The sequence below is a fragment of the Penicillium samsonianum genome (assembly GCF_028829775.1).
Source record: "Penicillium samsonianum strain IBT 33392 chromosome Unknown utg000004l_segment0_segment0, whole genome shotgun sequence".
NCBI lineage: Eukaryota > Fungi > Ascomycota > Eurotiomycetes > Eurotiales > Aspergillaceae > Penicillium > Penicillium samsonianum.
This window is the reverse complement of record NW_026643262.1, coordinates 3295807-3312739: the sequence shown is the minus strand read 5'-3', so window position 1 is coordinate 3312739 and position 16933 is coordinate 3295807. Positions and strand designations below refer to the sequence as shown.

At 51.1% G+C, this 16933-nt stretch overlaps 1 protein-coding gene across 1 annotated transcript; it reads right to left on the bottom strand.

Moving 5' to 3' along the window:
- Window positions 1–110: 110 nt before the first annotated feature.
- N7471_008169 (AMP-dependent synthetase/ligase) lies at window positions 111–16633 on the bottom strand (the record flags this gene model as incomplete). The annotated part of the gene is made up of 5 exons (XM_057280888.1): window positions 111–1812; window positions 1890–2898; window positions 2961–4055; window positions 4116–15973; window positions 16038–16633. 5 exons carry the CDS (start codon window positions 16631–16633, stop codon window positions 111–113), a joined length of 16260 nt encoding a protein of 5419 aa, XP_057135148.1.
- Between the last annotated feature and the right edge of the window lie 300 nt (window positions 16634–16933).

The following is a 16933-nucleotide window of genomic DNA, read 5'->3' as shown; positions in this document are numbered from 1 at the left end:
CGGTTAGACCAGATCAAGAAATAAAAACAGCTACAAGATTTTGACATCTTCTGAACTTTTGAAATTTGGAGTATAAAAAGAAATATAAAAGGCTCTCCTCGAATCACATATCAAAGACCACTCAACACTGTTTCCAGACCTCGAATGAAGCGTTGAACATCATCCTCACTGATCAACTGGCGATTACCCTCGAATTCAAGATCAAGCTTCCCATCGTGTGGGGTAGCATAGATTTCCGGTCGGTTTCGAGGCAGCAGATCCGGCTCGTAGAACGATATCCGACTTTCTGTCCCGAGGAAAGTGAAGTTACGATCATCTTCTTGCTGGAAGGAGGTCCGCCAGCCGAAGTCCTTTGCGTCATCTGGCCAATCAGTGCAGTTCCGGATAATTTCTTCCATGCCGGCGGTTTCGTATTGGGAATCCTCAATGAGCTGACGCTGTAATTGCAATGCAATGCCCGAAAGAGTAGCATGGGAATCAATGTGCACACTGATAGGGATCTCAGTCATAGATGGACCAACCACATTTTGCAGACTGCTCGGAAGCATCGACCGGCCAGTGACCAGGCGACCAAAAACAACATGAGCTTGTTGGTACTGGCGGGACAATACTATGGCACATGCGGCATGGAATAAAGTTGCGGGCGACATCCCTTCAACAAACCGGCCTTCGGGCATTGGGACCGTCGCCTTCACCGTCAGCCGGTCCATGGTAGTGTACACACGGTTGGAGTAATCTACACTACTCCAGTTGGGATTTGAAGCGTGTTTGAGTCGTGAGGCCCAGTATGCGAAGGAGTTTGCCTTCTCGTCTTCCCTATAGGTGATATATTGGGCAAACGTTGGTTGGTCAGGGAGAGTGTTGCCGCAGTAGAGTGAAGAGAGACTGCGGAGGACCGTATCCCAGCTAAAACCGTCAAACTGGGCGTGCGAGATCCGGAAAATAAGTCGGTGCTGCCCAGAGGGACTCCGTACTGCCATGAATCGAATAAAGGAAGAGCCAAATGTTCGAATCCTTTTCCTATCCAGCTCACAAATGGAATCAACGAAGGCCGTAATATCATCGTCATTATTTGCCTGGAAGTTGTCGTACGCGGGATTCAAATGTTCGAGCAAGACCTGCCAGAATCGACCGTGTGTTTCAATGAACACTGTACGAAGGATGTCGTGGTGGTCTACTAGCTTCCGGCACGACCTCTCTAACCGTGAGAAGTCGACATCTGCTGGAAGATCGAAGACCCAATGCGGCAATCGGCTGGGCGGGTCTTGGAAAGCATCCAAAATTGCACAGGTTTGGAAGTCGGTGCAAGGAAGCACATCGAGAACAGCCCCAGCCCCTGGGTCAAGGAGCGGATCGACAAAGTGAGCGAGGAAAGGCTTTGGATCATCCGTCTCGAGCAAAGCGAAGGGACGCAACAATGGCAGAGGCTCCTCCGTAGTGGCTTCCTTCACTAAAAGGGCGAGTTGAGAGAGCTGCGGTGCATTGAAAATATCCGCGACTGTGAGCGTGAGGTTCTCATTCCGTGCCGCTGTCACCAGTCGCATGGCTGCGATGGACTCTCCACCAATTCTGAGAAAATTGCTGTCGGCATTGATGGTGTTCGCGTCCATTCCAAGAACCACCGACCATAGCACTTGCAGCTTTTGTTCCATGACGGTAGTGGGAACACGATGGGTCTTCCCGTGGGACTGCAGTTTGGCCAGCTTCTCCAAAGTCTGAACGGCTCCCAACTGCCGTAGAGTTCTTCTATCTGTTTTGTCCGTGGTAGTCATTGGGATCTTTTCAATGGGAATGTAGGCGCCAGGAATCATGCTAGGAAAGAAGCATAGTTAACACCAGTCGCACTTGTCGAGAGGTGGAAAAACGGAGTTGGATCAGGGAATACATACTATTGGGGTAGACAATTAGAAAGCCTATCCTCCAAGCCATCGATCAAGCGTGTCAGGTTCGATAAAGTTTCTTCCTCGGACCGCGCCTCTCCAGGGAAAGACAGGGCGAAAAATACGGCGAGAATGGGACTGCTGTTGTTGGGGGTAATAATCTCTGCCGCAAGGCCATCACAGAGATCAGGATGGCGCAGGTTAGCACGGATATGGTATTCAACTTCAGCCAGTTCAATTCGCTGGCCTCGCAGCTTGACCATACCATCCTTACGGCCGAGGAAATCTAGCGAACCATCTGAGTTGTATCGAAGTAGGTCACCCGTCTTGTATAGGGTGGCCTGACGGCCCGCGACGCTTGGTGCGCCTTCCAACAACCAGGATGGGTTCTGGATATACGCAGCGGTAGTCTTCTCAGAGTCATCAAAATACCCCCGACTAACCGTGGGACCCTCAATGAGTAGCTCTCCCACAGCGCCAATTGCGGCCAGACGATTGGGATAGCCCGGTTGCACCAGCCATGTTCGGGCCCCATATGAGTACCCTACATGATTGTTGCGCCCGTTAGGGTTGAGAAGAGTGAACGTGAGGGCCTGTGCACACTCAGCTGGACCGTAGATTCCAATGACGGCCTCAGCCTGCTTCCACCGCGCAATCTCGGTGGTGGGGATAGGCTCACCCCCCATGGCCAAGGTTTTGAGTCCAGGCATGCTTGATGGCTCCAAGGATCGCACCACAGAGGGGGTGAAATAGGAATAGTTGCAATTCATGCGATTGAAGGCCCCCGCAATGTCATTTCGACGCTCCAACTCGTCAGGAATACAAAGGCAGCCTCCGCGGATCAATGTCTGAAGGGTATTGGACCATGATACGTCAAAGCTGTACGAGACAAAGTCAAATACGCGTGTGCCTGGTTGAATACGCAGCATCTCTGCCTGATGCACTGCAGCAGATGCAAAATTCTGATGTGTAGTAACAACGCCTTTAGGCGTTCCCGTGGAGCCGCTAGTGAATACCACTGATATTGAAGAAGTTAGTACAGTCATTGGAGAAAGGGAAAAAAGAAGAGTAGAGACGCACCGTATAGCACATCAGACGGGTGAACTGTGGGTAAATGTTGGGTGGGAATATCTTTAGCCACCTTGTCGAGGTAATCTTGGTCAATAATCATGACTTCAGCCTCGGATAAATGACCTGCCAATCCGGCAGTTTTGGCAGATGCTAGAACAACCCGAGGATTGACTTGTCTAACAATGGACTGCAGTCGGGATTCTGGTTGAGTCGAGTCCATTGAGAGACACGCAGCCCCTGACTTCATCACTCCAAGGGCTGCAACTGGATGCCACATGGACTTCTCGAAGCAAAGTGGAACGACGGTACCGGGACCAACACCAAAAGCCATCAAGTGCGAGGCCAACCGGTTAGAAAGTTGGTCCAGCTCAAAATACGACAAATTCCCGTTCCAGGCGCAGATGGCTGGCTGGTCTCCATAATTCTGCGCAGTTGTAGTAATCAAGCTGTGCACGCATTCAGAAATTGCCGAGGGGACAGACGAGTTCCACTCCCATAGCTCTCCTAGGTCGGCGCCACTGAGAGTCTGAATGTGATCGACAGGCTGCGTCGTGGCTATACATACTTGACGCAAGACATGCTCAAATTGAGAGGCAATACGTTCCATCTGCGCTGCATCCACCACCCTAGAATCAAAGCTAAACTCGAGCTGCAGGCCATTCGTGTTTGTAAGTTGGCACATGATCATGATAGCATTTGGATTGGAGTCATCCAGATCCTGAGTTGCAGACACTAGTTTCCTGGGATGCTCGTAGGGGCCATTAGAATCATCGACAGACTGGCCTTGACTTGCAGGCTGAACAACGAGAAGAGTATTGAATCGGCTTCCTCTATCAGTGTTTGTATCAATGCGCCGAATTGTGAGCAGCTCAGTCTGTTCGTAGGCAATCATGTCGATGGACTGCTTTTGGATGTTAGTGAGCAGACTATCAACTGATTCTTGGAAATCAAGTTTGACTCGGACAGGCACAGCATTTATAAGAGGCGCGACCATGCGGTCCAGACCTTGGAGAGGAGCTTGTCGGCCTGTAACCATGGCGCCGAAAACCACATCGTCCGAGTCCATGTACCGCGCAGTGAGGATAGCCCACGACGCACGAATGACTGTAATACATATGTCAGCAATCCCTAGGGAGCATAGTAGGGTAATGGAAAGGAACATACTGGTTGACGGAGTGACATCTCGCTGTGGCCACTGGAATGCCTCCAGATTACGTCGTACTGTGCTATCTGCTTTAGGTTGATGATCCGCATGAGGCAATGCTGGGAAGGGGATTGCCTCAAAATCTGCAAATTCACGACCCCAGAAGTCCTTTGTCTTCTCAGCATCAACCGCTATGACATGCTTGATGAAAGCTTGGAATGATGCCACTGGGGTATGATCATCAAGGGCACCATCATAAGCCTTAGACACCTCATCCACGAGAAGGTTCAATGAATAGCCATCATATATCGCATGATGCTGGGTTAGCAGACAATAACGCTCCTGGTTGCGTTCATCTTCCACAATGACAAGCCGAGTCAATGGTGTGGCGAGACCCATGGGCCTGGTCTGATATTTTTGGAGATATTGTTGCAGAGGTTGGGTGACATCCCAGTGTAGCGGTTCATCCACGATACCTTGCACGAGCCCCTCCGTTGGAGAGTCCACAATTCGTGAACGAAGGATGGGGGCAGAAGCTCTACTGACCATTTCCCATGCATTTATGAGCCGTGAATCATCGACATTCTTCCTCAGTTTGAGCAAGAGTCGAGCAACATACGAGTTGGCGCGTTTGGCAGTCATGGAGAGCAGCGACTTTTGGACACCCGTACAAGGGAAGATGTCTTCAATTTGACTGACATCGATTCGGCATTGGCTCGCGAAGTCATCCAAGATAACGTTTTGTTCCGAGGCGTGCTTGAGGAGAGAGAAGGGGTTGATCACTTCTATCTCATTAGCGTCTGTTGAAATCAAGGTAGACATTGCTTGCGCCATCTCGGACAATCGAGGCGTCGTGAGAATATTATGAACCGACAAGGACAGTCCTTGGATACGAGCCAAAGAGGCCAACCGCATCGCCGAAATGGAGTCGCCACCCAGACGAACGAAGCTACTTTCGGCCCCAATCTTGTCGGCTGGTACACCGAGGACTTCAACCCATAAAGTTTGCAGGCGGCACTCAGAGGCCGTGCTGGGGGACAACGTAGTTGTAGGGGCATCGCTGCGTGCCAAGAGTTCTAGAGTCAAACTGGAACCCATCTCGCGCAACCGTCGTCGGTCTATCTTGCCACTCGCCGCCATGGGCATAGATGGGGTTGCGATGTAAGTTGCAGGTACCATGTAGGATGGAACCCGACTCGGCAACTCAGCTTCGAGATAGGGCAACAAATCGGCCAACTGTGCTTGGTTGCAGTCGATAAAAACGGCAAGCATCGGCCGACCTGTGGCTATTGGCTCTATAACCTCCGCCACTGCCGTCGGCGCAGCTCCTGATGAAGATCGATCCATTAGGCACTGCATAACATGATGCTCAACATCTGCAAGCTCGATACGTTGGCCTCGCAGTTTGACCTGTGTGTCCTTTCGGCCCACGAATGCGAGATTTCCAGTGAGTGGATGATATTTGACAAGGTCACCAGTCTTATACATCCGGCCACGCCGTCCTGGCACTGTTCCATCAGGGGAGCCCTGACCTAACCAGTATGGATTCTCAATGAAGGAGGCTGCTGTTTTCTCTTCATTCTCAAAGTAACCTTGCCCCACCAGAGGTCCCTCGAGATACAGCTCACCTACCATTCCAAGAGGTGCCAATCGGTCTTGGTTCCCGGGGTCCACCACCCAGGTCAGAACACCAATGCCTTTCCCAATAGAGTGCACGGCAGCGGCTGTCGTCTTGGGAACTCGATGATAGAGGGTAATAGCAGAGCATTCTGAAGGTCCATATACCTCAAATGTGTTGACATGTGGGGACCATCGAGAGAGATCATCTGGCAAGACTGCCTCACCCCCGAGAAAGAGATAGCGCAGGGAAGGAGTACGTTTTGGGTCTATCCATCGTGCAGTGGAGGGAGTTAAAAAAATGTGCGTGGTCTCAAACCGACGCACGCTCTCGGTCAGATCGCTTTTCCGTTCTTCCTCGCTGGGAATACATAACGTGCCTCCGGCGTTCCATACGTGAAAGAGGCACCAGTAGACTGCATCAAAGGAGTAGGAGGAGAAATCGTACAGGCGCGTTGTTGAATTCATTTCAAGCGTGGCCTGCTGGTGGACGACTGCACTGGTGAATTGTTGGTGATGCATGAGACATCCTTTGGGGGTTCCGGTGCTGCCACTTGTAAAGACGGTGTATAAAAGATCATCTGGAGATACAAATGGCAGGTCGTGACTTTCGGTGGTTCCATTCAACCCATCGGCCTCAAAGAGGTTGGATCCCTTCCCCAAGGCGAGTGGGTGAGCCACCCATCGTGAACAACGCTGTTCCTGGGAGATCGATGACAATAGAACAGTGGGGTCTACCTGCTGCAATATACCATCAAGACGAGAATCTGGCAATGAGGGATCTAAGAGGAGAGTGGCGCCGCCGGCTTTTATAACGCCAAGGACGGCGAGCATGGCGTACAAGCTTTTCTCAAAGCAAAGCGGCACAATCATGTTCTTTTTCACCCCCATCTGCACCAGGTGACCTGCGAGCCTGGTTGACAGCCGGTCTAACTCAGCATATGTTAAACTACCATCCCACGCAGAGATGGCCAATGTGTCGGGCTGGCGTTGAACAACTTCCTTGATTAGATCATGCATGCATCGATCTATAGCGGCAGGCAAATTTGCGTTCCAGGTCCAGATGTCATTTAGATGAGACTGTGTCATCATGTTTACATCTCCCAGCGTAGTATGGGGCAATTCTTGTGTGCACATACTTCGAAGGGACTGATCCAGGTGCGCTGCCATGGTTAGAATGGTTTCAGACTGGACAATGGCAGAGTCATAGCAAAATTCGACCTTCAGTCGACCTGGCTCCAGGTTGCACACCACCGATAATGCATAAGAGCTAAAGCTATGGTATCGAGTGGCCTCATCCTGTTCGACAGACCGGCAGACAAATAAGCCAGTATCGTCCATAGTCTGCTCGGGTGGTTGGATCACGAGCAAGGTCTGGAAGCGACATGCCTCTTCTGCCGGAGTGCTGACTTGCCGGATGTTCGATAATCCTGTTTGCTCATGAGGGACCATCTCTCGCTCTTGGTCCTGAATAGATTGGAGAAATTGTGGAATAGTAGCATCGCTTTTGATTTGCACACGCACAGGAACTGTGGCAATGGTTGGGCCTGCGATTCTCTCCGTGCCCTGAATAGGGGCTTTGCGGCCCATGACAACTGTGCCGAACACCACGTCGGACGAGATCGCATATTGGCCGCATACGAGGCTGAATGCTCCACGGATTATGGTAGAAGAAGTGAACCCATCAGATCGCCATTTAACGTTGTCGATTACAACTGTTCGGGTGGAATTTGTTCTTGGCTGGTAACTAGCCGAGGGAAGCAGTGGAAACTGCGAAACTTCGCAGCCTTCAAATTGTGTTTTCCAAAACTTGGCTCCGTCTTCCTTATTCCGACTGCAGACGTACTTTACGAAAGCCTGGAAGGGACATAGTCGAAGAGGCGTTTCCCCATAGTATAGACTCTTCAGCGTGTCCATTATCATGGCTGAAGCCGGCCCATCATATATCGAATGATGCATAGTCAATGCAAAGAACCAGCGCACTGGATCGGAACAATCAGATGTTTCATTGGCTGACTTGCATGAAAACAATCCACAACGCATGAGAGGGGTTCCCAACCCCATGGGATACTGATGATCCTGGCTCAGGTATTCTTCCACGCTCCCAGCCTTGCTCCAGGCGGCTTTCTCTCGGATCACGACTTGAACAAATCCCTGCGTAGGAAGATCAACAATTCGTGTGCGAAGGATAGGCACGTTGCGCACCAGGTCTTCCCACGCGTTTTTGAAGCGGTGGACATCTATCGAAGGGCCTAGCTCCTGCACATTGCGACCGATGTAATCCCCACAAGACTTGATTGTTAAAGCTAGCAGACCCGTCTGGAGAGATGTGCAAGGGAATACATCTTCAATATCGGCCTCATTGACAGTGCAAGCGGATGCTGCTTGGTGGCGGGCGAGCTTCTGATCTATGCCAGGATCCAACAGTGTAAACGGCTCAATGTTGTCATCTGGTGCATCTTCGAGGTTTTGCAGCAGGCTGGCCATCTCTTCTAAGATGGGAAATTCCATCACCCCGGCCACAGTGAGCAGCAGGCCGTGTTGGCGAGCAGTACCTACCAATCGCATGGCATCAATGGAGTTACCAACCTGCAGGAAACTGTCGGTGGCCGAAATTGTCTCCTGCTCCATTCCTAGAGTGAGAGACCACAACCTCGCCAACGTGATCTCAGCGGTCGTTACTGGTAGCCGTTTCGTGGATCCTTGGCTGGATGGAGTGGACGACGCAGCAATCTCAAGCAGTCGTCTTCGATCTCGTTTCCCGTTTGTAGTCAAAGGAACACTTGAAAGTGCGATATACCACGATGGAACTGCATAGCGAGGAAGAACCGTTTGAAGCTTCTGGCTGAGTCCGCTGGTTAATTGGTTGATATCCTCTTGGGTGACGATGAACCCCACGAGTATCACTCCGCCTCCACCCGGGGGTGAGATGGCATCGACGATGACCTCAGTGTGTTCGCCTGGTCCATCAAGACATTGTTGAATCTGGGTCTCGACCTCCTTGGGCACAACTAGTTGACCAAGTACTTTGAGCTGGGTATCCTTTCGCCCCAAGAACACCAGATAGCCGTCGGAGTCATATCGGGCCAAATCCCCTGTTCGATAGACACAACCCTGCCTTCCTGGACGAGCAGTCCCGAAACCTTGAGAGAGGAATGCGGGGTTTTGGTAGAAGTGCTTGTCTGTGAGAGACGCATTTCCGACATAGCCACTGGCGCGTGCAGGTCCCTGCACCACGATCTCGCCGATCGCACCAAATGGAACAAGTCTGTGGCGGTTTTGAGGATCTACAAGCCAGCAGCGGCAGCTGTCAATGTGTCCAATCACACCGCTTGACCAATTGGGCTCATCGGCCGGGTAGACGGTAACTGCAGGGAATTCGGCAGGCCCGTACCAATTGCGGACATCACAATACCCTTTCCACCTTTCGACGTCGCTATTCAACACGTTCTCACCCCCCATCACGATAGTGGACAGCCCTGGTACATCTTGTGGAGACAGCAACCGGGCGGTGGACGGGGTGATAAATGCCCAGTTGGCCCCGAAGTGATTAATTGCAGCCGCGATACCATCGAGACGTTGAGCTTCTGATGGAATACAGAGACAAGCCGTGTGAGTTAGCCCAATAATTGTTTCCAGGGTGGCAACATCGAAATCGTACGATGAGAATTGAAAGATGCGTGAAGAGGGGGTTACCGACAAACGCAGGCTCGGTTCCTCTGCGTTTGCGGCCAGAGCTCGGTGACTCCAGAGAACATGTTTCGGCTCACCAGTACTGCCGGAGGATACCAGAATTGAGGCCGGATTATCCATCTCAAGGGCGGGTAGTGGGGTGATAATTTCTTCCAATGGGGTCTCCAAAATTTGCTCCATGGTAATACATCGAGCGTACTTCGAGACCGTCGCCAACCGCTCGGGTGAAGCCAGGGCAACTTCTACACCAAGGTGTTGGAAAGTACGATTCATCCTTTGCTCCGGCATATCTGCTGATTGTAGTAGGGTCACTGCGCCGGCTTTCCAGATGGAAACCTGAGCTAGTGGCATGTATCGAGACTTGACAAAGCACAAGGGCACAATGGACCCTTTCTTCACTCCCATATGCCGAATTAACTTACGCGCAACAATGGTAGAGATTTTGTCCAGCTCGCCGTATGTGAATCGGCCGTCCCATGCATCAATGGCGATTGCCTCGGGGTCTGTATTGGCACATTGAGTAATCTTGTCATGTACGAACGTGCTTGGGTTCGGTGGTAGGTCTGCGTTCTGGGCCCAGAAGCGCTCCAGGTCGAGATTACTTGCTGTCTGGATGGTGTCCAGTGTCATCCTATCGGGGGACTTTGTACACAACTGGCGAATGACTGTCTCTAGCTGACAGACAATTTGTTTGATCTGCCGCTTGTCGGTAATCTTTGGGTCAAAACTCATTTGAAAGTTAACCCCCGAGGTGGTAAGCTGACATATGACCATCAGGCCATATACATTGAAAGGATCGATCCCCATGGTGCCTAAACTGGAGGCAAAGCTGCGTGCCTTGAACAAACGGCTATCTTCATGCAGGCTGTTCCCTGTAGCTATTGGCTGGACCACAAGCAAGGTCTGGAACAACCCAGCATTACGGTCTCCGTGAGCCCGTTGAATGTTTGGCAAGCCGTATTGCTCATAAGACATGATGTCCAACCCCTGTCTTTGGAGAACTTGGAGGAATGTCTCAACTGTATTCTCCCAATCGATTGATACAGCAATTGGAACCGTTGCAATAGTTGGCACTACGCAGTTTTCTATGCCGTTTATATTTGCCTGTCGTCCACTCACTGTCACGCCAAAGATAACATCGTTGGAGGCCACATACTGTGATTCGAGGATCGCCCACGCTGCACGGAGGATTGTGGATGGGGTCGCTCCCTTGGAAGGCCAGTCCAGGGCAATTGGGTGCTCCATAAAGTCACTGGCTTGTGGTTCATATGTGCTGGATGGCAAGACAGGGAACGAACGGAACTCAGCGCGAGACAACTGGGCCTTCCAGAAATCGTCCGATTCCTGCGTATTTATCTGGCTCAGATGGCGAATGAAATGCTCCACTCCAGTGACCGTTTTCCCTGGCTGATCGTAATATTGGGCCTGGAGTTCTTCGAGGATCATGGGTAGTGAGCTGCCATCGTATAAGCAGTGATGTATGGTGAAGATGAACGTGCGATCGATGATGGCCGCACGACAGAGCTGGGTCCCTAGGGCCATCGGCTCCGCCTCGTCGTCGTGCAAGTACTGCTGGATGTCTTGACCGGACCTCCAGGGTGTATCATTGAGGACAACCTGCACAAGCCCTTTGCCGGGGAGATCCACGATTCGGGTTCGCATAATAGACAACTTGGCGATTGTCTTTTCCCAGGCACTTTTGAGTCGGCCTGGATCAATATCGCTTTGAAGTGGCAATACACTACGAGATACATATTGTCCTTGTCTTCTGGCTCCCAGCGCCAGCAATCCCTCTTGAAGTGCTGTACAGGGGTAGACATCAAGAACTTGATCTTGCGATACTGAACAGACTTGAGCGACATATGATCGACATTCTGACTCGTCGACCCCAAGGGGTAAAAGGGAGAATGCTGGAATCTCCTCCATATCCACATGACTTTCACCCTGGACCATTTTCTCGACCATCTTCTCGAGCTCGGGGAAATCGAACACATCGGCAACAGTGACGGAAAGGCCCTGCGTACGGGCCATTCCAACGAGGCGCATGGCACTAATTGAGTCTCCTCCCAAGCGAAGGAAGTGGTCAGTCGCATATATGACATCTGGCTCAATCCCCAGCACATGAGCCCACATTTGCTGTAATAGCTTCTCTTTCTCTGTGGTCACCTTTCTGGCTTGCTTTCGGGTTGGTTGTATTTTTGCTAATTGCGCCAACGTGAGGGAACCTCCAATCTCTCGCAATCGCCGCCTGTCTGTCTTTCCCGTCGGACCGATAGGAAGTTCACTAAGCGGTATATACACCCTGGGAATCATATACGATGGGAGAATGCTCGCAAGATGATTCTCCAGAGCATCGACCGGCCACGCACTTTGAAGATATGCTTGGGGATTTGCGCGGTCAACAGCATCAGCAGGACTAATGAAGAGTGCCAAAGTATCATTGTCACCGCAAGCCGGAGAAAATATCTCTGCGACAAGCATCGTGTCTACCAGACCGGCCAGAAAGTCTTGGATGCACCGCTCTATCTCTCCTAGGTCAATCCGCTGGCCTCGGATCTTTCGCTGAGAATCTTGGAGGCGTCCAAGGTAGATGATACGACCATCCACGTCGTAGGTAACTAAATCGCCGGTACGGTATACCGGACCTGGTCGACCAGGGGTCTTCCAGTGGCCATCTTGCAGCCACGACGGGGAAATAAAGCTCTCCTTGTTCAGCACAGCGCCATTGACTCCAGCATATCGAGCCAGCATATAGCCCTCCATACACAATTCGGCCACTGCTCCCACTGGAGCCAGTAAGTTTGGGTCTTTCGGGTCGACAAGCCATGCTAGCCCGGCACGACCTTGCCCGATCATACCTGGACGCCAACTGTCATGGTTTACAAGGCATGAGGTGGCCACTGAGGCTTCCGCTGGCCCGTACCAGTTATGTACGGTTTTGTGTGTGTCTAGCCATCGAAGAGCAGTCTTTTGCTCAAGCTTCTCGCCCGCAAATATCACTGTCTGTAGAGATGGCAAATCACGCGGGTTTATGGTCTCTGACACGGACGGGGTCAAACACATCCAATTGGCTTTGTCGCCGTTGATTGCATCGGTCAGCCGATTCCTTCGGTCTGTCTCCGATGGAATGCACAAGCAACCTCCTGCAAGCAAGGTAGCCAAAGTCTCTACTGTGCTCACATCAAAATCGTAACCAGCAAACTGGAAGACTCGGCTCGTATCGGTTAGTCCGAATGCCGCGATGGCGGCTTGAACGTTGGTTGATAAAGCGCTGTGATTCCACCCAATGGCCTTTGGTGTTCCTGTGGACCCTGAAGTAAATAGAAGAAGAGCAGGATCACTGGGCAGATGGCAATATGGTGAGGACTTGACAACAACACCGGAGACCTTCCTTTCCGGTGTGATTAGATCAGCGATACTGAGGACTGGGATCAATTCGTGGAAGGGAGATGAATCAGACGAAGTGGAGGTAACCGCAATCTGGGGCTGCAAGCTCTCAACAATTTGCAGGGCTCGAGTTTTGGAAACCGGTACAGACATCGGCAGAACAACCGCACCAACTCTGAGGGCTGCAAGCATTATCACTGCCTGCCAAGCGCTTTTCTCAAATGCCAGAATAACAATCGACCCAGGAAGGACACCTTCATGAAGAAGCCGATCAGCCAGCTTTACGGACCACACCTGAATCTGTTGAGCTGTTAATTTCTGGTCCCATGCAGATATCAAAACTGCTTCTGGCTTCGCATCGCTTTGCCGATGAAGACCGTCGGTGATTGATTCAAACTTAGGCTCCAGCCGCGCTGCGTTCCATGTCCAAATATCAGCCAAGTCGTCCTTAGTTAGAGCAGTGACTTCGCGTAGGTTCATCTGAGTACACTCCTCCGAGCATAGCTGTCGCAGCAAATGTTCGAATTGTATCGACATTCTCTGGACTTGTTTGGCTGCAATGGCACCGGAATCAAAGTTGATCTTCAGTTCAACCCCAGATTCATGCAATTGGCAGATGATCATCATCGCATATGGGTTGTACATGCCCACAGTGTCGGCTTCTCCATCCTTGCAAACAATTTTCAAACTGCCGGGTTGATTAGAGCTGCTAACAACACTATTCGCCCGGCTGAAAAGACCGTCGACCTCGTGGCTATTTGCCTGCTGAGCCGGCTGGACTACTAGGAGTAGCTGGAAAAGGTTGGCATCTTCAACCAATCCAGCAATCTGCTGCAGTCCTAGCTGTTCGTGCTCAGTGGCCTCTACTGTCTGTCTTTGGACCTGTTCAAGCAAGCTCTCGACTGTTTGATTCCACTCAAATTTAGCGCGGACTGGTACAGTCGCAATCGTCGGTCCTGCGATTCGTTCGATCCCGGCCACGGTGGCCTGTCGCCCGCTGATCGTGGCACCATACCTGACATCGTTGGAATTGGTGTATGAGGCTAGTAACAGGGCTAATGCTGCTCTAACGACTGATGATGGTGTGGTTCCCGAGTGGGTCCATGGCATTTCGGAGACATTATGGTTGAAATCAAGCTTTGTCCCTGGCTGATACCCAGGAGACGGGAAAGTCTTCGTTTCAGACCCTCCGTCCAGGTAGGCCTTCCAATAGAGCGATGATATTTCCTTGTTTATCCCCTTTGTGTATTTCACAAATGACTGGAAGGGCAGGATGGACGAGGGTGTCACCCTCTCATGGTATTCGGCTTCAATAGCATCCAATATCAACTTGGTGGACCAGCCATCGAAAATTGAATGGTGCATTTCCAAAATCAAACTTGGAGACTCTCCAGAAATCAGGCCAGCCCGACACAAAGGGACCCCCAATCCCATCGGAATGGAATATTCGATGAAGTCGGTGATATTGTCGTAGCGATCTAGCATGGTTGGATAGTCGACAACAACTTGAACCAGACCATTGCTGGTCAGGTCTATGACTCGTGTTCGCAGGATTGAGGCTTGACGAGTGGTACTTAGCCATGCCTTTTCCAACCGGGAGAGATCAGCGTGGCTTGGAAGCTCAAATAGTGTCCGTGCAACGTTATTGGTCTCACTTCGAGCTGTGATAGAGAGCATTCCCTGTTGGAGTGCGGTGCACGGATATATATCTTCAACTTGAGCCAATTCGACGTTGCAGAGTTTAGCAGCCTCCTCGCGCATTCTTTGGATATCCGAAGGATGGTCCATCAGAGAGAATGGGGCAATTTCTTCCCCTTCAGCAGAGGAAGAATCCTCCTTGATAACGAGGGCAAGATCACTCAGCACTGGACTCTTGAACACGTCTGCCACCGTGATGGATAAATTGACATTCCGTGCTGCCGCAACCAACAGCATGGCTGCAACTGAGTCCCCTCCTAAACGGAGGAAACTATCTGTGGTGCTAATTCCAGTCGATGGTATGTTCAATACGTGTGCCCAGAGCTCACGAAGATGCTCCTCCATAGCAGTGGATGGGTCACGGTATTCTTTAACGGGCAGGATGGTTGACTGCAACTGAAGAAGCTGCTCCAAAGACAAGCTATCTCCCAGCTCTCGCAGTTTTCGCCGGTCGACTTTTCCCGTGGAAGCCACCGGGATCTCTTCAACAGGGAGATAGATGCTGGGGAGCATAAATGCTGGCAATACACCGTCTAGATCGCGCGCAAGGTTATTCATCATGGTCTTGACTGTCTCGGCGTCCTTATTTTTAGTCTGCACAAAGAGCGCAAGCAGTGCAGTCTCGGTTTTCTGGGGGAGCACAATATCGGCAATGATTGTCAGTGCATCATTCAGACAAGCTCGCGCATGGTGCTCCACATCACCGATCTCAATCCGTTGACCTCTAATCTTCAATTGAGACACATCTTTCCGCCCTAGAAACAGGATGCTTCCATCTGAGCGGGTCTTGACTAGGTCTCCGGTCCTGTATACACGGCCTTGCCGTCCCGGGACACTAGTGCTCCCAGATAAAAGCCACGGTGGGTTGTTGATAAACGCTTCGCTGGTCTTCTCTCGATTGGACAGGTACCCTTGGCCAACCATGGGTCCCTCGAGGTACAGCTCTCCCGGAGTTCCAGGAGGAACAAGCTGGCTGCTATCATTGGCATTGACGATCCAGAGGCAGAATCCCGTTCCTTTCCCAATATCCGGCCGGCCTTCCTCGCAGCGATTGAGCCGCGAGAAGGTACATTTCCAGGTACACTCGGTGGGACCGTACGTATTGAGCAGACGAACACGGCCAGCCCATTGAGTCACATTTTCTCGATACGGCATCTCTCCACTCAAAAGTATAGTTTGAAGTGTCGGTGGAACCGAACTAATTGTTCGCAGAACAGTGGGAGTGACATTGATCAGACTAGCCTCAAAGGCCGTGATAGCAGCTGATAGGTTATTCACCATATCTTGCTCGTTGGCAATGCACAGACAGCCGCCTGCGCACAACGTGTGAAGAACATTACTCCAGGCCACGTCAAAGGAGTAAGGTGCAAAGTCGAAGACGCGCGACTCTTGATGGAAGCCAAGAGCTTTGCCCTGGTGATGTACAGCACTTCTCACGTTGGCGTGGCTAATACACGCTCCTTTGGGCTCACCCGTAGTTCCGCTGGTTTGAAGCATTAAAGTTAGCACTCTCATTCCCCTAGAAAATTGGATCGTGGATATCTTACGAGGTAAAAGATATATAGACTAAGTCTCTTGGTGATACCACAGGCAAATCAGGCGTCTGCTGTTTTATGGTGCCCACAGTCTCCAACAGAGTATCGTCGAGCTGAATAATGGGTGAATCGCACAATATAGATACTCTTTCTCGAGTAGATGGGCAGCAGATCATTGCTTTCGGCTGCGCATGCCTAATAATAGATCGAAGTCTCGCATCTGGATGAGTGGAATCAAGGGCAATGGCCGCGCATCCAGCTTTGATGATACCCAACATGGCAACACATGTCCATCGTGACTTGGGAAAAAGAAGGGCGACTGGGGAGCTCGGTGGATTGCCCATTGCACAGAGATGATGAGCAACATGATCGCTTAAGGTGGATAGTTGAGCGTAGGTAAAATCTCCATCCCACGCGCAAACAGCGAGGGCATCTGGTTGTCTTTGCGCCACGTCAGTAATCAAGTCATGAACACAACCTGTGATGGACTCTGGGACAACAGTATTGCTAGCCCAGATCTCATCAAGTTCTTGCGATGAAGGTGATGCAGCATTAAGTGCATCCGGAATTGGTAGCTGAGTACCCTCGTTCATCTTTGTTGCAACCATTCTAATGGGTTATCAAGGATATTCTAGCTGCACAACTGTAGGGGAAGGTTGTCCTCGACTCTTAATGTTAATTCTGAGAACACTGGCCTCTCGGTATCAGCGGTTGAGCATTGAACACAGGAATCATCTCCACTTTGTGGATTTCCATTCGATAGTGCGCACTAGGCAATGCATGCATATGCAAGATCGGGTTAGAGCCATGCGGTAAGAAACGAAGGTTTCACCGCTGTTGTGTTACGTGGTGCAGACCTGTCATTGATCAGGATGGCCCCGAGGCCCCAAGCCCCCGAGGATCCGCTT